This window comes from Falco biarmicus, chromosome 6 (genome assembly GCF_023638135.1).
Source record: "Falco biarmicus isolate bFalBia1 chromosome 6, bFalBia1.pri, whole genome shotgun sequence".
Classification (NCBI taxonomy): domain Eukaryota; kingdom Metazoa; phylum Chordata; class Aves; order Falconiformes; family Falconidae; genus Falco; species Falco biarmicus.
The window spans coordinates 73,847,533-73,870,859 of NC_079293.1; the positions used below are offsets into that span (position 1 = coordinate 73,847,533).

The 23,327-nt window shown below is 50.0% G+C and overlaps 3 protein-coding genes across 6 annotated transcripts in view; 1 reads left to right on the forward strand and 2 right to left on the reverse strand.

Moving 5' to 3' along the window:
* IFT172 (intraflagellar transport 172) overlaps nt 1-2,787 on the forward strand; it is a 38,451-nt gene extending 35,664 nt beyond the window's left edge. For both annotated transcript variants that reach the window (XM_056344016.1, XM_056344017.1), the window contains exons 45-48: nt 775-873; nt 1,277-1,430; nt 2,257-2,348; nt 2,620-2,787. In XM_056344016.1, coding sequence (XP_056199991.1) covers nt 775-873; nt 1,277-1,430; nt 2,257-2,348; nt 2,620-2,709 — 435 coding nt within the window. In that variant the 3' untranslated portion in view covers nt 2,710-2,787. The remainder of the gene's footprint in view (nt 1-774; nt 874-1,276; nt 1,431-2,256; nt 2,349-2,619) is intronic.
* Nucleotides 2,788-3,058: 271 nt separating this feature from the next.
* Nucleotides 3,059-5,632, reverse strand: KRTCAP3 (keratinocyte associated protein 3). 2 transcript variants are annotated; one of them, XR_008822623.1, is made up of 6 exons: nt 5,420-5,632; nt 5,285-5,344; nt 4,514-4,714; nt 3,977-4,293; nt 3,709-3,803; nt 3,059-3,515 (listed from the first exon to the last, which is right to left on the reverse strand). XR_008822623.1 is itself a non-coding variant. In XM_056344023.1 (6 exons), the coding sequence occupies exons 1-5, from the start codon at nt 5,618-5,620 to the stop codon at nt 3,717-3,719; spliced, it is 684 nt and encodes a 227-aa protein (XP_056199998.1). In that variant the 5' UTR covers nt 5,621-5,632; the 3' UTR covers nt 3,059-3,515; nt 3,709-3,716. The 2 variants fall into 2 exon arrangements, 1 of the variants encoding a protein (XP_056199998.1); XM_056344023.1 differs by having other exon boundaries at nt 4,159-4,293.
* A 75-nt stretch (nt 5,633-5,707) lies between these two features.
* NRBP1 (nuclear receptor binding protein 1) overlaps nt 5,708-23,327 on the reverse strand; it is a 43,850-nt gene continuing 26,230 nt past the window's right edge. For both annotated transcript variants that reach the window (XM_056342939.1, XM_056342938.1), the window contains 11 exons: nt 13,633-13,716; nt 13,299-13,357; nt 11,459-11,557; nt 11,252-11,384; nt 10,868-10,970; nt 7,814-7,864; nt 7,578-7,713; nt 7,434-7,487; nt 6,955-7,018; nt 6,822-6,877; nt 5,708-6,617 (listed from right to left, as the gene is read on the reverse strand). In XM_056342939.1, the coding sequence (XP_056198914.1) occupies nt 6,519-6,617; nt 6,822-6,877; nt 6,955-7,018; nt 7,434-7,487; nt 7,578-7,713; nt 7,814-7,864; nt 10,868-10,970; nt 11,252-11,384; nt 11,459-11,557; nt 13,299-13,357; nt 13,633-13,716 (938 nt within the window). In that variant the 3' untranslated portion in view covers nt 5,708-6,518. The remainder of the gene's footprint in view (nt 6,618-6,821; nt 6,878-6,954; nt 7,019-7,433; nt 7,488-7,577; nt 7,714-7,813; nt 7,865-10,867; nt 10,971-11,251; nt 11,385-11,458; nt 11,558-13,298; nt 13,358-13,632; nt 13,717-23,327) is intronic.

The following is a 23,327-nucleotide window of genomic DNA, read 5'->3' on the forward strand; positions in this document are numbered from 1 at the left end:
AGGGCGATCGTACTTCAAATGGGCTGTAGGGACAAAGCAGACCTTCAGCCTAGCCCGGGTACTCCTGAGGCTTGAATGTGGCAGCACGTGTTTGAGCTGGTGCTGATAGAGGACCCTGGACGCTGCTCAGCGTGTGTGTGTGCACGGCACTGAGCACCCCAGCACCAGCTGGAAGTACTTGCCCCGACAGGCACCTGAGCAGCCCTGACCATGTCACCCTGTGTGTCCCAATGCCACCACGCATGCATGTTGCAGCAAAGAGAGAGCTGGCCCAAGAGTTTAGGCCTGTAGTCTTCACGGCTGTGAGTGCCATTACAGCTTTCAGGATGATCTCATCTGAGTTGTTCCAAGGGAAGGAAAATACCTGAGGGGTGGAGGGCATGGCCCAGTGCTTTAGCCACTGTGATACAAGACTCAGGAGCCCCCCATGCCAGTCAGCTCCTTTCTTGACTAGCAGGTTGTTCACCAGAAAACACCAAACCCTCGGATGCTGACCTTACTGTACCAGTCTTCCAAGTGCTGTCAGCAGCTGCTGGGAAGAAAACGGCTCCCCTCATTTCATCTTTCCCTTCTTTGAGGCCGCCTGACAGCTTGAGTGGCACAGTATTTCAGGGGCACGCATCCTCTGACGCTGCAGAGGATGGCCACAAATGCCACCTCCCAGGAGGGCCCAGTTAATAGATAAGGGCATCAGTAATGCCCTTTGCAGGGGCATTATGTAGACTGTACCATCCAAGGATGGCATTGCCTAGTGCCCCACCTCTTCTTTCTCAGGCTATTGAAGAAGGGAACCTGGATTCTCTGGACCACTCTGATTTCCAGAATACAGACATTCCTTTTGAAGTGCCACTTCCAGCCCGACAGCACGTGCCTGTGAGTGTCATCTGCTTTCTTCAGCTACCTTGAACATCAGTGCTGCTTCAGGGCCCTCCCTGAACAGGGACTGGGGCAAGGGTGGGACAGCAGGCACTACAGCAGATGGAAATGCACTCAGCACTGCCCTGTGTCCCTTCCCCACACACACAAACACACATGCAGCCCCTGTACATACATACAACCAGACACACACGCACATTTTCTCATGCTCCCCCCAAAAATACATGTGTACACTCACCCCCCTGCCCCCCCAGATACACACACACGCATGTGTGTGTGCACATCCCACACGCACATTCATGTGTCCCGCTCTCCCCAGCGTGCTCGCTGGTGCTGCAGAGCAGCAGCTGGGCAGTGAACGGCATGGTGTATCAGGGGTGCGCTGGCCTCTGCCCTGCAGGAGGAGAAGCGGGAGGAGGTCAGGGACTGGGTGCTCACCATGTCCATGGACCAGCGGCTGGAGCAGGTGCTGCCACAAGATGAGCGTGACACCTATGAAGCCTCACTGGTGGCAGCAAATACAGGGTTGCGTGCCCTGCCCTGTGTGCTTACAGGTAAGCTCCAGGCCAGCTCACACGTACACAGTGGTGTACATGGTGCCATGCAGGGAGTGGGAATGTGTTGCAGGGGGTGGTCTGGGCAGGAGTTCAGGCTGCGCTGTAAGAGGAGGAGGGAGACTCTGTGGCTGTGGGGTACCAGCTGGAAGAGACAGGAGGACCCATTTTTTACTGCGAGGATGACTGAGCACTGGAACAGGTTGCACAGAAGTCATAGTATCTCCATACCTGGAGACAGTCAAAAGTCATCTGGACATGGTCCTGGGCAACCAGCTGTGAGTGGCCCCACCTGAGCAGGGAGGTTGGACCATATAGACCCCAGAGGTCCTTGCTAACCTCAGCTGTTCTGTTTCTATGATTCTGTGAGTGCTTAGTCTCACACAGCACCGCCTACGAGACTGGCCTGGCAGGCCAGCACACAACCAGTCCCTGCTGTCTGTTCTAGCAAGTCCCTCGACTTGCAAACTTCAGTGAGGGCTTGGGGCGTAGGACTTGGAGTGGGTCAGAGAAGAGGAGAGCAGGAGCAGGCCACCAGCAATAGCACTCAGTAGCACTCTGGCTCCAGAGGTCAGGAGCAGCATGCTATCACTTGACATACTCACTTGGGTATCCTTGCGAGCAGGCAGCTCAACCTTCACCTTCCTTTGATCCTGCCGTTGTGGGAACCCCCTTCCTGAGGCATCTCAAAGCCAGAGGCAACGTTATTTCCCTGGGAACTCCCATTGCCCCCGTGGGAGCAGCCCGCCACGGCAGAGAGGGAAGGGGTGTGTGAGCAGGGGTCTCCTGTGGGTCTCTGTTTCTGAAGGTGTCATTGTACAACCAGGGTACCCTGTGCTAAGAAACAAGATAGAGTTCAAGCGGCCAGGCCGAGAAGCCAACAAGGACACATGGAACAAGTTTCTGATGGCTGTCAAGGTGAGCCAGGTGCCCCGTGGGGCAGGGAGACAGGCTGCAGGGGGTTCAGCCCCTCATGCTGACAGTAAAACAGTCCCACTGGGTGGAGATACACCGAACCAGGGCAGTTTTAATGCACCCTCCCTATGTGCTGCTGGGTGGGGATTAATCTCACAGCGCTGGGGCAGCCCCAGCCCTGCCTGTGCAGCTCTGTCAAGCCCCAGGGGTACCCTTGAGCAGGGGGTGACAGCACTGCCCCTTTGCCAGTGCCAAGGGCTCTTTCATTCTGCAGACATCCCACAGCCCTGCGTGCCAAGACGTGCTCAAGTTCCTCAGCCAGTGGTGTGGGGGACTCCCGAGCACCAGCTTCTCCTTCCAGTGAGCTGGACCATGGCAGTTTTCAATCCCGTTCTTCAGCATCCTCCACTTCTACTTGCAATAAATGTGTGTCTCAACCCTGCGCTGCTCCTGTCTGCTGACAGATGCTGAGCCCAGGAGCACCGGTCCCAGGGCACCGGGCAGTAACCCTGGACACATGCGTGTCAGCCTCAGCCTCGCTGTGCTGAACATGCGCCCTGCACCCTGAGGGGTGACTGTCACACTGGGACCATGTATCTGTCTACATCCCTGTGCCTGGTAGGGGGCGAGCACAGAGATGGGCTTACACACCAGCTGCACTGCCCTTCCACCAGTGGGCCCAGTTCCCAGATACCCACACTGGGGAGCCAGTGTGAAAAGGAAAAGTTTATTTACTCAGAAACAACAGAGGCTCATGACAAAAGGATTCTTCACCTTTCATTCCTTGCCCTGCCTGAGCACAGGCACAGCAAACTGAACCTGCCTGCTCTGCTGCAGGGCCACCAGCCAGCCCCCAGGCCAGCCCTGCCTGTTGCCAGGCCCCAGCACCTCTGCCCTCCCCCCCCCAGCACCGCATGTGGAACACCCAGTGGAGCCTTCAGTGTGCTGGGAAGGGCTTGTGTGCCTCCCCAGCCCCAGGAGAGTGTCAGGGGCTTACGGCACTTGCCTGGTGACCCTGGGTAACTTGTGCCTGGAACCTGCAGGGTTGTTGCAGGGTGGGGGGCTGCGGGGGGTGCACCCCTACCCCCTGCATCCCACCCTACCCACACCTAAACCTCGGGCAGGAGCATGGAGCAGGTGCCACTTCACCTTGTTGGATTGCAGCACCACCTGGAAGAGAAAAGCACGCATGAGTGCAGGGCGGTGCTGTAGGGCCAGGCGGCATGCTGATGCCGCTGGCCAGTAGTTTGTAGCATGTGCTTGGAAAAAGAGGTTTTCAGGTGACTGGTGTGGGCAGGGGCCCTCTTGACAGTGGAGCCTGCCCCCTCCCATCTCCCAGGCATAGCCCACGCGCTGCACACACCTCTCCAGCTAGGCACAGGAGTCAGCCAGCCTGGCCAGCAGTTGCTGCTGCATCTCATGTGGTGGCCCCTCCTTCACTGTACTTGGCTGGGCCAGCTAAAAAGGAAAAAGAAAAAGCAAAGTGGAGGGTCGCAGGGATGTGTGAAGGGCTGGACCAGGTTGGGGGGGGGGGGGGGGGGGGGAGGGGCGCGGGGGTCCACATTCACTCGGGACAGCCAGGACAAACTGGCCTATCAGAGGTATGAAGAGGTGGGTCCCTCTGCAACTACCCAAGATGAAGGTCTTCCAGTCTGTCACCAAGGCTGGATAGAAGAGGTTCAGACCTGACATGCCCTGCCTCCCACTGCTGCACAGCCTGCTTGTATGGGAACAAGGGCCCAGGAGGTCTCAGCACCTTCAAAAAGGCAGCAACAGTGGGACAGGGAGACCTGTCCAGCTTGATTGGCCATACCTGCTCTTTGGCGTAGCTGCGTGCACAGGGCCCAATGCCCCGCAAGATCAGGGCCACCAAACCGCACCTGCCGGACAGCACAGCTTCTGTGGCCGCCAGCACCATGGAGGGGAACCAGAGCGCCAGGGCCGTGTCCTGCAGAGCAGAGGGTTGCAGGTTCCTCAAGGAGCAAGGTCCACTGCGCCCAGCCGACCTGCACGCAGCTGAGCGGAGGCTGTGCAGGCAAGTGGGGGAGAGAAGGGCGCAAGAGGAAGACAGGCAGAGAGAGGATGGGCAAGAGAGGGAGAAAGAAAAAGATGAGAGGAAGCAAGAGACAGAGAGTGGGAGGTGGCGTATGGCAGACCTACGCACTCACATAGATGCGCGTGGTGTTGAAAGGACAGTCGTTGGTCACTATGGCTGCACGCGCATCAGCAGGCAGCGCAGAGCTGTTGCAGCCCCTGATGAGGTGCATGCCCCGGCTGTGAACGGTGAGGGCAATGGCCAGCACCAGGCCTGCGCTGCACACTGTGGACAGGAGGCAGTTCAACAGGGACATGCTCAGCAGGGTCCAATGCTGCAGGCAGCAAAGAGAATACATGAGAGCGGGGCTGGCCAAAGCTGGGGCAATGCCGGGGCTGGGCACTGCCACTGTATGGGGCACAGCCACTCTGCAGGGTAACGGGGGTGCTGGGAACCCCACGGACCTTCATGCCAAGCAACCACGTGCAACCTCCTGCCCCTTCTGACATGGCTCAGTCCCACGCTCAGATGAGGTTTTTGCACCTTTTGCCCCCTCCCGTGAGCCCAGGGCTACCAGCCGGCCCCTTCCACAGGCTCCTGCGCCCAGAGAGCCCAGCTCCGCTGCCAGGTTAAGCCCCCACCAGCAGCAGCCTTTGTCCACCCTGCCTGTGCCAACGGAGGGATGGACGCCTGACTCCACGGAGGGAGAGATGCCTGAGCCCACGGAGGGAGGGACGGGACGCCTGAGCCCACGGAGGGAGGGACGCCTAACCCCGGCTGCGCTGCCCACGCCGCTGCCGGCGGCACCCACAGCCTGGCGAGCCGCCGAGGCGGAAGGAGGCACCGGGGACAAGGTCCAGGGGAGCGGCTGCCGGCGGGGGCTGGGCCCCGACCCCGCACTCACCAGGGCCGCCTGGGACAGGTTGTGCGACACCAGGATGGCGACGATACCCACGGCGATGCTCTGCGGGGAGAGATCCGCGCTCAACGCCCGCGCCGGCTGCCCCCCACCCCCCGCCACGCTCCCGCCCGCTCTCACCAGCAGCCCGGAGCCCACGGACACCACGTTGGCCACCGCGTACTCGGGGGTGACGGCGAGGCGGGCGCCGGCGACGTGCCGCAGGACCGAGCCGTGCACGATGGCGCCCAGCACCAGGCTGCCGTGGCCCAGCACGATGAGCGCCAGCCCCGCGCCCATCAGCCGCCCCGGCTCCGCCAGCGCCCGCCGCCCGCCCGCCATGGCCGCCGCCGCCCCGCCCGCCGTCCGGCACCGCCCCGGGGCACGGCCGCCCGCCCCGCCCCCCCGGAAAGAGCCAGCACTCGCGAATTTACAAAACAGCTTTATTAAAAATAGGAAATGATAGAAATGAGATGCAGGAGCGGTGCCAGGCCCGGCAGCGCGCACAACCGCGGGCTCGGCCCCGCAAAGCTTCCCGGCAGGGAAAAGGGGGTCCGGGCCGCCCCCGCCAGCCCCCGGGGCGCTGGCAGCGGCGGGGGACGGGGGGCCAGGACCGCGCTGAGCACGGGGCGCAGCCCGCACCGGCGGCGCAGGGCGGAGCGCAGGGCTGCGCAAAACCAGTAAACAAAGTGCGGCCGAAGAGGGAGGGAAAGAGGCAGGCAAGGCAGCAGGCAGGTGCTGCAGGGGCCCGGCCCCCCCCCCCCCCCCCGGCTCCCTCTGCGCGGGAAGGAGGGTAGAGACTGTCACCGGAGGCAGGTGCAGAGTGGGGTGCAGGACTTACCTTTAAATTAAAAAAAAAAAAAACAAACGAAAAAAAAAAAACCCAAACAAACAAAAAAATCCCAACCATTTCTGTGCTGTGCAAAAGACACTTTGTACAATTCAAACAGAACAAACTCCATGCACATGAATGGGGCTACAGAACACCCCGAAAGCCAGGACTCAGCTCCACGGCACCACCTGGCAAAATCCCAACAAAACCAGGGCTGGAAATAATACTGATGCACAAAGTCCCCTTTAATAGGCGGCCAGGGAGGACTGTTGCTGAGCCCAGCCACAGCACATGCTGGATGAGCTTCCCAAGCACTGCAGCTGGGGTCTTGCTGATGCCCTACAGTGACGGACTGACACAGGAGTCACAGGCAACAAAGCTGCACTGGCCGCCTGGAGCCGAGGGCTGCTAAGATGACACAGTCACTGCCGTAAGGGTTCCGTTCCGGGTGTAGTAGAACTTGCTGAATGCCTCTTCAAGTAAACAGGTAAGTCTGCTCTGGTCAGCCTGGGAAGAAAAAGCAACAGGGAGGGGTAAGTCCAGTCCACCCAAAACTCAGAGCTTGGCTGAAGCCTGCCAGGGCACATGGGCAGGGACACATCGTATTTCTCCTACCTCCCCAGCTAGAGAAGGACCAATCTGGCATAAACCAGTTAAGTCTGAGAAAGGAATGCAGACCTATATCCCTACCTGAGCCCCAGGCCTGCTTACCTCACTGATGAATCCAAGCTGGACTAGTTCAGCTGCCAGCTCCTGGATGTTGTCATCTGCAACACAGGGAAGGGTGTAAACCCCAGGTCTGAGTGCACTGCTGGCCTCAGTGCAAGGGAAGAAAGGTACTTACTAGGCTGCAGGTCACAGCTCAAGTGTCGATTCAACTTGTCTTCCAGTTTCAGCAGCAGTGTTAACTGCAGGGTAAAGAAGTTCTCATGAGGGACTGCAATCTTGCAAGCTGCCACAGGCTGTGGCCACCACAGCCCACCAGAAATATCCCCAGAAATCCCCCTCAGGATAGGAACCACCCCCCTCCTTGCTAGACTCCTGTGGGGCTCTGGACAACCGCATCCAGTTCCATTCCAAACCACAGCCAGCAGCACCATTGTACAGAGGAAGCCTGAACCTGGGGGTGGGCTGAAAATATTTGCTACGTGCCAAAGTCAGCCACAGGGCACAGGCCTTGACCTGGCTTCGGGCCCTGAAGAGGGCAGCTGTGACAGAAGAGGGTCACACCAGCAGCACATCAGCATGCTGGAGCCGTGAGCTCTGCACAGCTGCCCTGGCACACCCCCATAAAGCATGCTTAGCCGCCCGATGGGAACATACATGGTGCTTCACTCCCTCCTCTACCGACTCAATGTTGCACTGCATCAGTACCACCTGAAAGAAAAGCAGAGACACCCCCTGACTTACTGCTGCTCCACAGCACAGCTGCCTGGGGAGGGGAGGAATGGAGCTCCCATCTCTCACCTTGCGGGTCTCCACCTCAGCAGGCTCTGGAGTTGGGGTTTTCACTGATGGTGGAGCAATAGGAGATTTCACCACTACCTGCTGCGGCTGCTGGGGTCGCGGCATCCCAAAAGCTGTGAGTGGGTAGATACCATTCCTACAAGAGAAGAGCAGAGTCTGAGGTTATGTCTCTCCAAAATTTTTTCAGTCTCACACACAGTTAAAGTTGCCCTTTAAAAAAAAAAAAAATCTTTTACCTTACATCCTCCAGGAACTTGTCCAGCTCCAATGCGGGAGACTGTGAGAAGCTGGAAAATAAAAGAAGGAAAAAAATTACCATGGTGAGAAGTCATCTAACAGAACCATCCACTCAAGTCTCTTTGGATGCAATTTCAAATCCTTATGTCCTAGACTATGGCTGTGCCAGTGGGCCAGATAAGTACAGACAGAGGCAGCCAGCAAAAGGCAAAAGAGACTCCAACCTTCCTGTACTGGAAGCAACTATTCATAGAAGCTAATGATGAGGCAACATTTTAATTGTGGCAGAACAGGTATCACCTCCCTGTAGAGGGTTGTCCAATGCAAGCGATTATTTGGACGCCAGCCCAATAACACCATGTTCCTAGCAAGGCTTTACAAAGAGATCTGTTATACCAGACCCATGAACCTGTGTCCCATCTCCAGAAGAGCAAGGGCACTCAGCACTGCAAAGACAAGAATCTCTGCAGCAGCTGACGGCACAGTATGACCAGCTACATCACTCCAAACCAGAAGCTTGAAACTACACCTCAGGATTTAATGCCCCACCCAAATATTTCTTACTGGAGCTTGGGATACTTTCATTCTCTCTGTAATTTCTTTCCCAGATTGCTCATTTAGGTGGCTTCTTAAATGTAGTGTCCCAGAGGAAGTTCTCCTACCAATTCATTTTTAATTCTCCATCTTCTAATTCCATTGAACATCAACATCTTCCTTGCTGGTGGCTGATGGAGGACAGTAAGCACTGTCAACCCACCCACCCCCACCCCCGCCATAACTTGCTGTATCTCCACTGTTCTTCCTCTTTCTCACCCTCAAGAACATACAGTTCCTCTGTGCGGTGACAATGATTTCCAGCCCCTTGGTGAAGTCAGCTCTGACCTGCCCCAGGACTGTTCACAAAGGTTGCCACTTCGTATGCATACACTGCACAGGTAACATCTTTAGACGTTTCACCCAACCACCGTAACCTTCCCCCCGCTATGTGGCACCCTGATACCATGTTAGCTCTCGCCTACAGCTGCACAGCAGTGCGTTATCAAGAAACTGGAAAAGGTCTTTTCCTGTGGTGTTACTTCACAGCCTTCTCAGACAGAGCAGCAGTTCTTTTTTCTCTAAAGCAAGCTATTACTGTCTTTTGCATGGCACAGAGTTACCAGCACCAGAATAGTCCACAGCAAGTACCTCATTTCTTTCTGGTTTTGGCTAACAAGACAATGCAGGTTCTCCTGCTTTACCCATTCCCCAGAAAAACACTTTCCTCATCACCTTAGTCAATTCAGCTGTTTAGCCTCCACTTGAGCACATCTTCCCTTCAACTGGTTTCAACAAAAACTTTGAACAGCCAGTCTTGCCCCTTCCACTGTCTTAAGACTGCTTTGAAGAATTTCAGAGATTAGCCAGAGGCTGCAAGCTGCTTGAATCCTGCCATGATTCCCACTGCTTTGCTGTTCCATCAGATCTAGTGTAGGATGCACACCCACCTCAGTTCCCCAGACCACTCTCCAGCTCTTTCCAACACACAACATATCTGCTACTTTTCCATCCTCCAGGTGCAGCAGTAGTTTTCAGCAAAAATTTATGATTTTCTCTAGCAGCTCAGTTTGCATGGCACTCTGATAAATCATCTAGAAATTACGCTCTCTGACATTTCAAGTCATGACTATGCTTTCTTTTTCCTTTTCCAGCACCCCTGAGATACTGCACTATCAAAAAGCAAGTCCTAGGCTGGCATATGCCAGATATTTAGACTGCTGGGGATTGGCTAAGTCCAATATATGTAAAGAACTTCTCTCACAGCTTTGGCTCTTCACTCTTTATCCTCCATTTTGAACCTTTAATTAACAAAAAAAAAAAAAACATTCCAAATAATAGTATTGAATTCTGTTTACTAGTGCTAGGAAGATCAGATTGTCAGGTTTTAGAAAGGTCTGTATCATAGAACCACAGAATGGGTTGGGTGGGAAGGGACCTTAAAGACCATCCAGTTCCCACCCCCCGCCACGGGCAGGGACCCCTCCCCCCAGCGCAGGCTGCCCCCAGCCCCGTCCAGCCTGGCCTTGAGCCCTGCCAGGGACGGGGCACCCACAGCTGCTCTGGGCAGCCTGGGCCAGCGCCTCGCCGCCCTCACAGGGAAGAATTTCTTCCTCATCTCTCATCTCCATCTCCCCTCTCTCATGTAAAGCCATTTCCCTATGCCCTGTCACTACAGGCCCTTGTACAAAGTCCCTCTCCAGCTTTCTTGTTGACCTCTTTAGGTACTGGAAGGCTCAAAGAGCTTCTCAAATGAACAGTGCTTTTTTTTTTCCTTGTCATCTTGATTACTTTTGTTCAGTAGCCTGAGCATCCCAGAATGCTGAGCTACCCTGAAAGCACCCTGGTCTTCTCTGGAAACACAGTATCCACATCTTAAGACTTTTCAGCTAATCCCTCAACTAGCTGAGGTTTCATTACCCAAAATTTCACATCACTTTTTGGCACTCTACTTGCTCCATACAGATTACTGTCACTTACTTAGAGGAAGCCAGCTCTACAGTTTAAGTGGCTGCTGTGTGTTACTGATAGCTGCCCTAAACAGCCTTTCCCTTTGCATATTGCAGAACAAGCTGCTCTGCTAAGAAAACGCTGAGGAACCATTTCTCCAACATGTCAGACTCCATTTGACAAGCCTGTGATTGGTCCGAGTCACTTCCCCAAACTGTTCAGCCAGGTTTTGCTAAGGGCTGTTCCAACTACAGTGTGTTAACTTCCCACCCCTCCATGTGGGGAACAATTTACATCTCAGCTGGCTGGAATCCATTCACAGAACATGGGTGCAAGGCCTTCTTCCACCCAGGAGTTACCCTCCACAGAATTTTCTGTGCCCAGAGAGTGACTGCTTCTTCACTGATAGTGCCATCAGCTCCGTTTTGTTTCCCAGTTAGTGGCAAAATACCAACACTAACTTGTAGAGAAGTGTCCCAAGCAGATCTGTCAGTGCTTGCCCCAGTGCCCTGGCATCTGTTCCACATGCACCTGAGCACCCCCCTCCAAGTATCCCACAGGATACTCACATCATCTTGACTCCTTCCCTGTCCACATGATTAATCTCTGCCAACACTGCACTCATGTCAAGGTTTTTGGTCATTTCTTCTAAAGCATTTTCAGGAATCATATCTATTAAAAAAAAAAAGTTAGAACAACTGCAATTCCTTTCCAACCTAAGAAAAGCAATAAAACCCCAGAGGCTTCAGGCTGTTAAACTCCTGTGCCACTCAGAGCATGCAGGGCACCACAGTCCTCCAGGCTCTGCAGCAACCGCAGCTCTGTTTCACAAGGCCCTGGTCCCTGCCTGTTAAGAGCGGCATGAAGGTCTTGGTTTCCAGGATGCCAGCTGTACTGACAACTTAGCAAAGCTTTGCAGAATGCGAGGTGTGGCGCACTGACTCCATACTCACGCTGATGTCCAACAATACAGTGAGCAGCCAGCAGCTTTAGTGACGGCACCTCAAACAATGCCTGATGAAAAAGGAGCTCCCGGGCAGTAGGACGCTTGCCAGGGTCCTGTTCTAAACACTTTTGAATGAACTCCTGAAAGACAAAAATCGCATGAGACCATGTGCAAGGCCAATCGCCTGCTGGAGTGCTGATCCCTCCTCACTCACCCTCTGCAAGGGGTCCTCCAGCAGCTGGATGGCACTGTTAATGGCCTCCTGGGGCACGTAAGACGACTCTCCATTACCCTGTATTTCCAGCACTGCCATCTACAAACACAAAGCAGCGCATCAGACTTCGCTGAGAATTACTGACTACACTGAACAGAGCTCAAGGAGGCAACTGCCAAGTGTGAGATCACAACAGCCAAGTTGTTTAGTGCTACTTAAGGTCACAGTTTGTGGAGGCAGAGAGAAAATGACCACCTCATTGTAATAGCTCATTTCTAACACCCTAACAGATTGCCAGAAGACCCAAAAACTATGCCAGCATCCCCTCAGACAGTAAGTATCTCCATTCTGAATCTCATGGTCCACTGGCCTGTACTCCTGCTTGATAATTCCCATCCTCTAATGAAGTAGTAACTGGGCCACTGCCAGAATCTGACAGTGTCCCTCCTGGCTGTATGAATAGCTCTGTATTACAGGAAGAAAAGCAAGCACACAATGCTATCCAAAACTGGCTCCAGCCTGCACATACACAAATTCCCAGCTAGGAAAGGCTGGTAAAGGATTGTCGAGAACACCTTAAGAGTCAGCTCAAGCTTTGCTTCCCGAAAGTTGCATTTCCACAACTCTCTTCCGGCTTCACTTACAGAATGTATAGCATAGGATGAGAATTCCTTGTGTTGGCTCTTTCTGACAATTTTTCCCAGAAAATACTCCTACCAACCACTCCTATTTCCTAGACTTGGGCTTAGTGATTGCAAGGACAGAGGAACCACTAAGCTGCTAAGGTCAGGTACGTTAGACTCACACCCAACTGCAACCAGCCCCTCTATCAGGTGGAGACAGGCTGGCCCAGTGTCCTGGTTTCAGCTGGGAGAGAGTTAATTTTCTTCTCAATAGCTGGTACAGTGCTGTGTTTTGGATTTAGTATGAGAATAATGCTGATCACATACCGATGTTTTAGTTGTGGCTAAGCAGTGCTTACTCTAAATCAAGGACTTTTCAGTTTCCCATGCTCTGCCAGTGAGGAGGTGCACAAGAAGCTGGGAGGGAGCAGAGCCAGGACAGCTGACCCCAACTAGCCAAAGGGATATTTCATACTATAGAGCATCATGCTCAGTATATAAACTGGGGGAACTTGGCCAGGGTGGGCCAGTCACTGCTCGAGGACTGGCAGGGCATCAGTCAGCAGGTGATGAGCAATGGTACTGGGCATCTCTTGGGGTTTTTGTTTGTTTTTCCCTTTTATTTTATTCCTCTCTCTTCCCTTTTCTTTTCTCACAATTATTCTTGTTGTTAGTATTTTTGCTTCATTTCAACTCTTAAACTGTTCTTATCTCAACCCACAGGTTTTACCTTTTTCCGATTCTCTTTCCCAAGCCAGTGGGGGTGGGGAGCAAGTGATCAGCTGCATGGTACTTAAGTTGCTGGCTAGGGTTAAACCATAGCACCCAGGAAAGTTATGAACTACATCTGTCCTCTCCTCCAGATACCAAAGAAAGAACACGTACTCCCCCTAGAAGGGGAGTTTTGTTCTCTATGTACATTAAGTACAGTTTGCAGTAGTGACTGTTCCCACCAGCCAGTGGGTCAGACTTCAGAACTGGCCAAGACCCGCAGAGTAATAAATTACACATTAGGAATTTCAGAAAGAACTATACATTACTGAGCTATTTACTTCTTAACAAGGATTCCCCAAACACCTTACTAGGGATCACTCCAAGGCAAAGTGCATGTGGTTCAGAGAAAAAAATGCACTTGTTACCAAGCTAACCCACCCATAACCACAGCATCTTCCCTCAAATTTGTCCTCTCTGTCCCATAGCCAGTGTTCCACACTCACCTCCAGTGCACACATCCCAAAGGAGTAAATGTCCACAGCAGTGGTGACATTGGCAACTTCTGTAACACAGAAATAATGCTCTGTTATCAGTCCATCCCTGCATTTAGTAGTACCAGCAGGACCACCTCTCTATTAGGCTGTGATAATCCTGCAGCCTTCTCTCCTGCCTCTACTATCAAAAGACAGAGAAGCTGAAGCATTTAAGCAGGCAAGCAACTCAAAACCACTAATGTGACATTTGTCATGAGTCTATAGCTGAAAACAAGATGCAGAACAGCTTGTAAGCATTAATAAGGCCAACAAAACCAGCCTTGCAGCTGTAGCCACACCATACCTCCATATTCCGGGGCAAAGAAGTGTAGGTTCTTCTGCTCCTCCCGACAGGTCTTCACATGGTTGTTAATTGTGTCCGGTGCCACTAGAAGAAAGTCATGAATACTCAGGATACAGGAAGCCGTAGCCCATCCCCAACCAGATCCCAGGGAACACATGCAACTCCAGGGCCCTGTGGTACCCAAAGGGGCAGCACAGCGGAGTGAAGTTGGCCCTTCATCAGTCCCTCATCTTGGGTCACCTGCCCTGATGTATTTCTCCATTGTTTCCTTGGCTGCAGATTGACTAAGGCAGCTTAGCACTACTCTCCAAGAGCAAACCTGGAGACTACAACTTCTGTCAAATGGGAAGACAAGCTGGGAAGGACTCCCTGTTGAAATGAGAGTCCTGAAAGCACCCAACTTAAATTAGATCCATAGCATTTGTCACAAAGCAAGTCAACTGTAACAGAAGCCCTAGGAACAGCCAGAGATGCCAAGACCACTGCAATTAAGTCACCACCTCAGGGCTCTAGGAGAGGGATAGACCTACAAAGCAACTCTTCCCCATACCAGCAAGGCACTGGTGTCCAACTGCCTCAAGACTGGTCAAGCAAAGCTGATGAATGGGGAGAGACTACCCAGAGGCCTCCCAGCAGCCAGCACCTCCATAGCAACAACCACAACACACTCAAGAGCTACAGGGAGGGAATAACTCCCAGCCACAAGAACAACAAGCAGAACACAAGTATGGATGTCCCATAAAAGACGAGCCTTTGGGACAGCCACCTCTGAAAAGACTGCAAGCCACTCTCCAAAATGGAACAGCTGGCTCCACCAGGGAGAAACACAGAAGCAGGCAGGGAGAGAGCATCACCGTCCCACCTGAAGCTCTACTTCCACCCTTGAACATGCCCATTCCCACAGTCTCAGGCCCATCTCCCACTTTGGCAGCCTCCTGGACAACCACAATTGGTCCTGTACTGCTACAATGTGGACTTACATGGAACATGCCAAACGGCTTGTATTTTTCCAGCTATTCCTGGATTAGGGCAGGACACACTAAAGAAGATTCCCAGTTGAATGAGACTGAACTAGTTCTCAGCCTCAGAGAAGAGACATTCTCTGGGCTCTAGTGAGACAGGAAGGATCTTCCTTGGTAACTCAGCTCAGCCTCACTGTGTGGCGCATCCCAAGTCATATCACCATATTCAAGCATTGGAAACTGAGCTGGCTCCAGCATCTACTCTCCCAACCAACCATCCATGAGTAGTTTACTGCTTTTTGTTACTCTGCTAGCTCTTACCTTGGAGTCCAGTAAGATAACTTCATTCCTACTGCTTACCTGTTTACAGACACCACCAGGTCCTTTCAGCTAAACAACACAAAGCAAAGTAAGCTAAATTCTTTTCTTCCTCTTAAGGCCTGCTCTGCATTTTCCCTGTAATACCAACAGTTTTAGATCACCTCTGGCCAGGGCTACACGCAGTCACACCAGTTCTCTCTGCTAGGGACCCTGCCCCAATGGATCATAACATCACACACTAGGCAAGTGCATCAAATTCCTCCCTTGAGCAGCTAGCAGACACCAGGTCCTCCTCAGCTCCCAGATGATGAGCTCTGGACTCCTGTGCAGCTTTGTATTTTGCACTACTAAGTTACTTACAACTGAAATTTGTCCAGTCCCCTAACACCTTCCTGTGCTTCTGGAGGATATCCTGACCTACCTCAATTTCACACATTCCCCATATTTCTATGATCTCATTAATGTTGAGGCTGTTAAGTGTCCGAGGGACTCCAAACCCCTCCAGTGGGGCAGCTCTTTCTGATCTTCTACCCATCCCATGCCTCCAGCCAGTGCCTGACTCTGCACACAGGGTAAATCACACAAAGTTTGTCCAGCAAAACAGGTTCTCATACTGAGCCTTCTGAAGAGGTTCCCAAATATCCACAATGAAGACATCCCGTTAACTTGCTTTTGTCTATGGGCAGCAGCCCACTGTGTATGTCTGGTCTAGAGGTGGCTACTAAGAGAGGAGGGTCTGTGTCAGGTCTTCTCCAGCAGCTGGATTTCCTCATCATTACTGCTCTTTCCTGTTTCCTCTCTGTAGATGTTTTGGCCAAGGAACCAAGATCAGGTTTAACAGTACTGGCCCCTCCCCACTTTAAGTAATTTATTCTTTTCTACTCAAAAGAACAATTCACCACTGTAAAAACAAACAATTCAATACTGTCAAATGAGGGTTTGCCTTCTTAACAAACAAAAAAAAAAACCCAGAAACAAAAAGCCCAGACACATTCATGACTTTCAGAACTTCTTCTGGAGACTTGTAGGACCTAAAAATACTTCCTCCTAAACCTACAATATACCACCCGATAAGGACAGCTACAGCCCTATGAAGGGCCGGAGACTGTTCACATCCAGAAATGCAATATTGCTGCAGATGCACAGCCACCTGAATACTGTGAAGTTTGTGATCAAGAACAAGTTTTCCCTCAGTGTCCCATACCATTAAGGGTTTGGCATTCCCCCGAGGCCTAGGCTGTAACGCAATCACAGGATCTGGCTGATCCCAGATGTGCTTGTTTTCTGTCTACAAGAACTATTATGAACTAATACTCTGTCCCAGTTTTTGCAGAACAGGGTATTTAAGATGTCAGAAACCCTTCTGTTCTAAAGTCTAAATTTCATATTTTTTTTAATAGAATACTGAATGTCTTTGTGCAGCATATAGTGTACATGAACTATCAGATTATTTTTTTTTGTGAACCTTGCTAAACCTAACATCTATTGCATATGTGACAATCTGACTACCATGAGCTAGTGAGACAATCCGGGGATGTAAAATAAAACTTACTAAATAAGTCTTCTATTTGTTCTGCCTTCCTTATCAGTACAAGAGATGGTAAGAGTAAACGGGAACCCCTCTTCAGCTACACAGTTCTGTACATTCAGAGGTCTGGCAACCACCACCAAGATGCTGCGGCCAGGGTAGCACTGCTGTCCGGCCTGGGCCAGACCCCTGGAGAAGGGCAGAGGCATCACAGCCTGCCCCGAGAGAGGCACTGTGTCAACAGTGACAGCATTGCAGAAATTCAGCTCATGCCATCAAGTGCTGGATCAGTGTCCTCAGGCAGGAACTCTGGCACGGTACTACCCAGGACAATACAAATCCACCAAATACAGAGCAGAATCAGCCAAGTCAACTTCCAAATGATGTTTTGATTAGCTTAATTTTCCAATGTGTCTTTAAATACTGTGACTACCTCGTGTTGGATGGCAAGGGCCAATTCACTATCTAGCCATTCTGTCTTTTGCTCCTGGACCCTGTTTAAGAACAGGGATGAGGCAGTGTTCAATCACAAAAAGGCATTATCCAAAGAAACCTTAGCCTGTGACATAACACAGGCACTCCCACACCAGAAAGGCAAGTACAATGGCATCCTAGTCCAGTCTCCATCTGTAATGGCTGTCTGCACTTCACTGACAATATGTTTCTCTGCATCCAGGTCCTACGGACACTGTGCAGTGGCACCCACATTCCTGGAAAAAGCTGAGCTTGCACTGTCAGTGGGAACTTCCAACGCAGACACACACAAAGGCAGTTTTGAATTTGCTGTTGTAGGTCATCCAGGAACCTGGCTTTTCTAATATACTGGTCCTTGTGCCTCCAAACTAGCAGAATCACACTGAAATTCCTCAACATGTTTTTCTGTCACTGTTGCAGAAGCTGGCTCTGCAGCTGGATTTATTAGCCACACTTAACAAGCCTTTTTCCTGTTCTAGCAGTTGGTATCACAGCTCATGTGCAGCTTGGCTGGAAGTCACATGCATAACCTTGCTCTGTTACTGCAAAGCTGAAGCAATGCAGCAGTAGGGCAATGGCATAAGACTACCAGATTCTTCACTATATGCCTTAGAGCTAAGCAGAGACAGCCTCACCAGACACACGTCTGTTCCATTCATCACTGTGACAGCAACAACCTGCTACTGAAGGCAACTGAAAAACTCCTCGTAAGCACATTAAACAGGGCAGACAAAAACCACTGCTATACCTCATGACAATATTTTAGAAGATGCGACAAGAAACCGGGTTTGGTCTGGTCTAATCACTATTGTAGGTCTGTCACTTTGGTGTGCAAGCCACGTAGCACAGAAAGAAACTTCAGAGGAGCTTCACCTGAGCACACATTTTAAAGCAAACTCTTAACTGCACAAGATAAGAACACACACTTTAAGGTACCTCTGACACAAGCTCTTCTGACCGATTCACACATAGCTGCTACCCACCATACACATACATCTAGTGATGGCTCTTAATTCTGTGAATGCTCAGATGCATAAAGGCTAAGGACAGTTATCTTAAGCAACAAAAACAATGAAGGTCAAAAAGGAAAGCCAGATCACCAACATTAACAACAAACATGCCTTTCTCAGCCACAGAGAAGACAACAGCAAGGGGCAGACTACGAGACATAGCACGACATGACTGATCATTCTGGTAGCCGAACTCAATCTGACAATAAAAACATAAAGAGAAATAATCAGCATTACTACAGGAACACGCAAAGCTTGCTAAACTTTTCAAACCCTCAAGGACATGCTAGAGCAGGAGCTCGCCAGTGTAAACTGACAACGCTGAGCATGCATTGGTCAGTAGGAGTGTCAGCCAAGAACACATTTGATGGTATTACTTCCCAACTCCCACCACTGGCAGGTTTTAGCAGAGATGCCCAATCACACAGCCACCTGCCCTTTTAAACACTACATGTTGCAGAAGACGTTTCTTCTTATCCTCCGTCTGATTCATACACACCTTTGTTCTGCATTCAACACTTCCTCCTTGCAAGTAGGAAGGACACTCTGCCCAAACATCCTTCCTTTCCTCCCAAAGTGGCCATTGAGCCACTCATCCTCTTGCAAGTGCCTAAGCTTTCTGCAAAGCAAGAGTGTATTACTCCAGTCTTCTAGTAAACTGTTCAAGTACACTATACTCCTGATTTCAGCAGGCTTAAAAAGCAGAAGAAAGCAAGATAACAACAGGAAGGATCAGCAGCTAACCTTTAAGATTAGTCCCAGGCTTGCTACGCAAGCTAGCAACAGGGTACAATTAACCACCTTACCTATGCTGCACTGAACCAGCACTACAGGGACTCAGATATAATCAATGGAATGAAAGACCATCTGTTTGCAACCATAAAGGGATGGCCACAGGGCCAGGATAGGTATAAGGCCACGATAGGTATAAGGCCACATTATTAATTGCTTACACTCATATGCTCAAGACATTTTCACTGTTTTAAAAGAGTGTAAGACTACACAAAACCAAGACATTTCACTTTACACACAAATAGGGTAAATGCATTTTTATGAGGGAGGACAAAGCCTAGAAAATAAGGAACTAGGAGGTTACTGGAAACAAAAAGAAACATGCAGCCGTCAAATAGAGTCAATCAGGAAAAGCAGTGGCAGGTTTAAGTTGATCAGAGAATACAAGCATCCTGCAGATCTGTATCAGGGATTGTACACAGTGTTTGCAAAGTTATTTGCAACACTGAGTCACCAGGAGCAAAAGGGTTTTATTATTTTTAACAGTTGAATATCTAATGCGATGAAGGGGCAAAGAGGTTCAGTATATGACAAGCTCACTACATACAGCTCCCAGTGCCAGGTAACAGCCCCCCAGCTGCTTACATCTATGTTCACTCTTGCCATATCCATTGACATCACTTCTGAGTAGTATACCTAATCTTGGCTTAAAACACTACCCAGATTTTACTTCAGAGAAAATACTGATGAAGCAGAACCAGTGGTACTTGGAACAGAGAGCCAATATATAAAAAATTCATGGACTTTGAGAGAGGTATCCTTCTCCACAGAAATTAATATAGAATCGTAAAATCACAGGGTGGCTCAGGTTGGAAGGGACCTCAGGAGGCCACTCTGTCCAAACCCCCTGTTCAAGCAGGGACATCCAAGGCTAGCTGCTCCACACTGCTTCTGAGTAGCTCCAAGGATGTATGCTCCATCATCTCCCTAGGCAACCTGGGCCTGTGTCACCCTCACACCAAAAATGTGTGATTTCCTGATGTTTAGAGAGACCCTCCTGGCACCCATTTAGGGTCTGTCGCCTCTGGTCCTGTGGGCACCGCTGGCAGAGCTGCCTGCGTCCCCTCGGCACCCTCCCGCAGGTGTTTATGGACACGGATCCAACCCCCTGAGCCTGCCCTGCGCCAGGCTGAGCAGTCCCAGCTCCCGCAGCCTTGCCCCAGAGCAGAGGGGCTCCAGTCCCACAGCATCTTGGTGGCCCCTCGCTGGACCCTCTCCAGCCTGGCCGTGCCCCTCTCGGATTGGGGAGCCCAGCACTGAGCCAGCGCTCCTGGGGTGGCCTCTCCAGGGCTGGGCAGAGGGGAAGGATCCCCTCTCTCAGTCCTGACGGAAATATTTTGCCTAATGCAGCCCAGGATATCATTAGCCTTCTCTGTGGCAAGGGCATAGAAATAAATGGAAGGAAGATAACACAGTATCACATTTCTTGTGAAGTGGTGGATGATATTTTTATGCTTAAGTAAAAAAGCATTGTTTTAAACTGACATGTTTGACCATGTCCACTACATGGAAGCAGGAAGTGTGAGTAGACAGAGCAGTAAACGCCAAGACTGTAGACACAAGAACAGACAAAGAGGACCTGTAAGATAAGTACTTGTCAATCCTGGCTGCAGGCTCTTAAGCAAGGACTCAGTAGCTTATTAGCATTTTATCTGGACGAGTTCATGATACAAGCAACTTCATTCCAAACAAAGCATGTAGGAGATTTGAAATCTGCGTACAAAACCAAGTTCTAAGCTCTAGACCAGAGGAATGAAGGTTCCATGGACTGGGCAAACCCCTGCTTGGGTTGCATCATCTGACTGCAATACAGTATTTACATAAAAAATATGAAGGGGCAGCAGGATTGCCATTCTTCCTCAGTTTTCAAAACTGAAGCAGCAGATCACTAACTAACTGCAGTAGCCTCACATCACAGTGCAAGTTACATTCAAACAGAAAAACAAGAAAAGACATTCACTGAAATGCTTGGGAGCAAGCTACTCTGGGGGAGTCATTTACTCCCAGAAGACAGATGTGCACTGAAAAATATAGTCCACAAACATGACTATGAAAATTATTTCATGTTTTGAGCAGTTCTTAACAGAAATTTGGATTGAACCAGTATAAACACATATTCAAACAAAATGCAATTGGGGTCCACAAGTTTGTGTATTTCAAGTTTAACTTCCCCAAATTTCAGACTTCACATCACAGATTACCATTGTTTCACAACATGCCAAAATGAAGCTGTGCAAGGACCTTGGAAGACTTAATAAACCGAAAAGCTCACCCCATGAAAGCAGAAGCCAGAGTGAACACACTACTTGGCCCACATGCCTTAAGGCCTAAATCACAGAATTGTCTAGGCTTGAAGGGACCTCTTGAAAATACAGGTCAACCCCCCTGCTCAAGCAGGGTTAGCTAGAACAGGTCACCCAGGACCATGTGCAATTCAGTTTTGAGTATCTCCAGGGAGAAAGACTCCAGAATCTCTCTGGGCAACCTGTTTCAGTGTTTGATTACCCTCTCAGTAAAAAAAAAAAAAAAAAGTATTCTTGTTTTAGATGAAACTTCAGGTATTTCAAATTGTGCCCACTGCCTCTTGTCCTGTCAGTGGGCACTAGAGAGAAGAGACTGGCTCCCTCCACTGTCTCTCATCAGGTATGTATATTTATACATACTAAAATGATCCCCCCCCCCCCCGAACCTACTCCTCTCCAGGCCAAACAGTATCAACTTTTTCTGCCTCCCCTCGCATGGACAGACACTCCAGTCCCTTAACTATCTTCAAGGCCCTGTGCAGGACTTGCTCCAGTAGGTCTGTATCTTTCTTGTACTGTGGAGCTCAGATCTAGACACAGCACTCCAGACATAGTATCACCGGTGCTGAAAAGAAGGATCACGTCCCTCAGTCTGCCAGCAATGCTCTTCCCAAATAGCCTAAGATGCTGCTGGCCACCTTTGTCAGCAGGGTCCGTTGCTGGCTCATGGTCAGCTTGCTGTCCTCCAGGACCCCAAGATCCTGATCTGCAGAACTGGTTTCCAGGAGGTTAGCCCTGAGCATGTACTGGCACACAGGGATGTAAATACCTGCTAAGTTTGTATTCAAGTGATCTTTCAAGAACTGGCATGTAGGAGTCTTCAAAAATGTCAATGTTCCACATGCCGTCAGTCAAAGGACCCCAAAAGGACGGGACATATGCAACTGCCATACTAACACTAAAATGGGTAAATGAAGACCTGGATAACTATAAGACATGTCCCCTGATATATCCTGGAAATGCACACAAAGACAGAGAAAAAAACCCACAATCCAACTAAGCTAAAGCAGCAGGCTCCTTCAATGCAACAGAAAAAAAGAGTAAGTTTGACCACAGAAAATGCAAGTTCTCATAACTCGCAGCACTAAAATGGGAAATTCAAACTTTCTAACAGATCCCCTTTAATTGAAAATTACAACCAGTCTAGAAGATAGTTGTTTTCTGGTGTTTTCATGAATTATATGACTCACAGCAGCACAAAAAAGGTATACTAAGCAAGGAAAGCAAGCACATGAAGCAAGAGCCAGCTTTTAAACCTTCTGCAAAATAAAAATGAGAGTTTATTACTATCAAGGCATAGCAGGAGATAAACCTGTTAAGTATGCATTCCACTTGGTGACTTTGCAATGAGGCCACCAAAGGCACCAATTCTTATCACTAAATCCGACTTAAAAAAAACCAAAACACCACCCTACCCTCGAATGCACACATTAAATCATAACACACACACACATTCAGTCAGGTGTTAGTTGCAATTTCAAAAACTAACTACAGCAATTAGAAGCCCACTGATGGTCACTTACCTATGACTGCTCTTCCTGCCTTGAGGAGTGTGCTTATATACAAAATCAAGGCAGGTCTCTGGTAACCATTTTTGCTAATCTAGCAATCTTAACAGCAGCTAGATTGTGAGATGCCTGTCAATTTTATTACAATTAGAAATTAACCTTGTGCTATTCCATCCAGTTTGTTGAACAGTTTCTCAAGAACAATCCAGGTGTGAAGAATCTTCACTTTATGAGAGGCTTTTACACTGCTGGGAGTCTCAAAGACAATACAGACCAAGGTGAGACGAAGCCTTCAAAAAAAAGAAAAAAAAAGAAAAAACCTAACCTGCATACCGCTTTGGACTTTCTGAACCATTCTGGGCAAAAAGAGTTGCACTCAAAACTACTCATCTGCTGGATCTCATTCCCAGCAGCACTGGTAGTCAGACACAAACCTTTTCCTCTGCTTGTGAAAGCCTGCCTTAGTTTTGCCAAGTTTCTAAACAACTGAAAATGCTTGGCTTGGTAGAGGACATGCTCTACACATAAAACTGTGCAACTAGAAGCTAAACTACATAAATTCCTGTTAAATCTTCCAAAAGGAATGCCAACATGGGTGAAGAAGTTTTCCATTTTTACATTAGATTTTTCTGACCACTGATTTCAGCTATCCATTATTTTTTCTCCAAACCAAACCTTAGTTAAAACACACAAACAAAAAACCCCACAAATCCAAGATACCCTAGTAACGCCTATTTTATTTCTACATCACCTACTCAGTGTCTCAGGTGTCTGTTAAGGATATGAAAACCACCATG

What these genes read in the sequence shown, in the direction of transcription:
- KRTCAP3 (XM_056344023.1), bottom strand. Translation starts at nt 5,620, where the DNA reads ATGGCGGGCGGGCGGCGGGCGCTGGCGGAGCCGGGGCGGCTGATGGGC. An exon ending in CCGTGGGCTCCGGGCTGCTG is followed by an intron (nt 5,345 to 5,419) that starts GTGAGAGCGGGC and finishes CTCTCCCCGCAG; the next exon opens with AGCATCGCCGTGGGTATCGT. An exon ending in GCAGCTACGCCAAAGAGCAG is followed by an intron (nt 3,804 to 4,158) that starts GTATGGCCAATC and finishes TTTCCTTTTTAG; the next exon opens with CTGGCCCAGCCAAGTACAGT.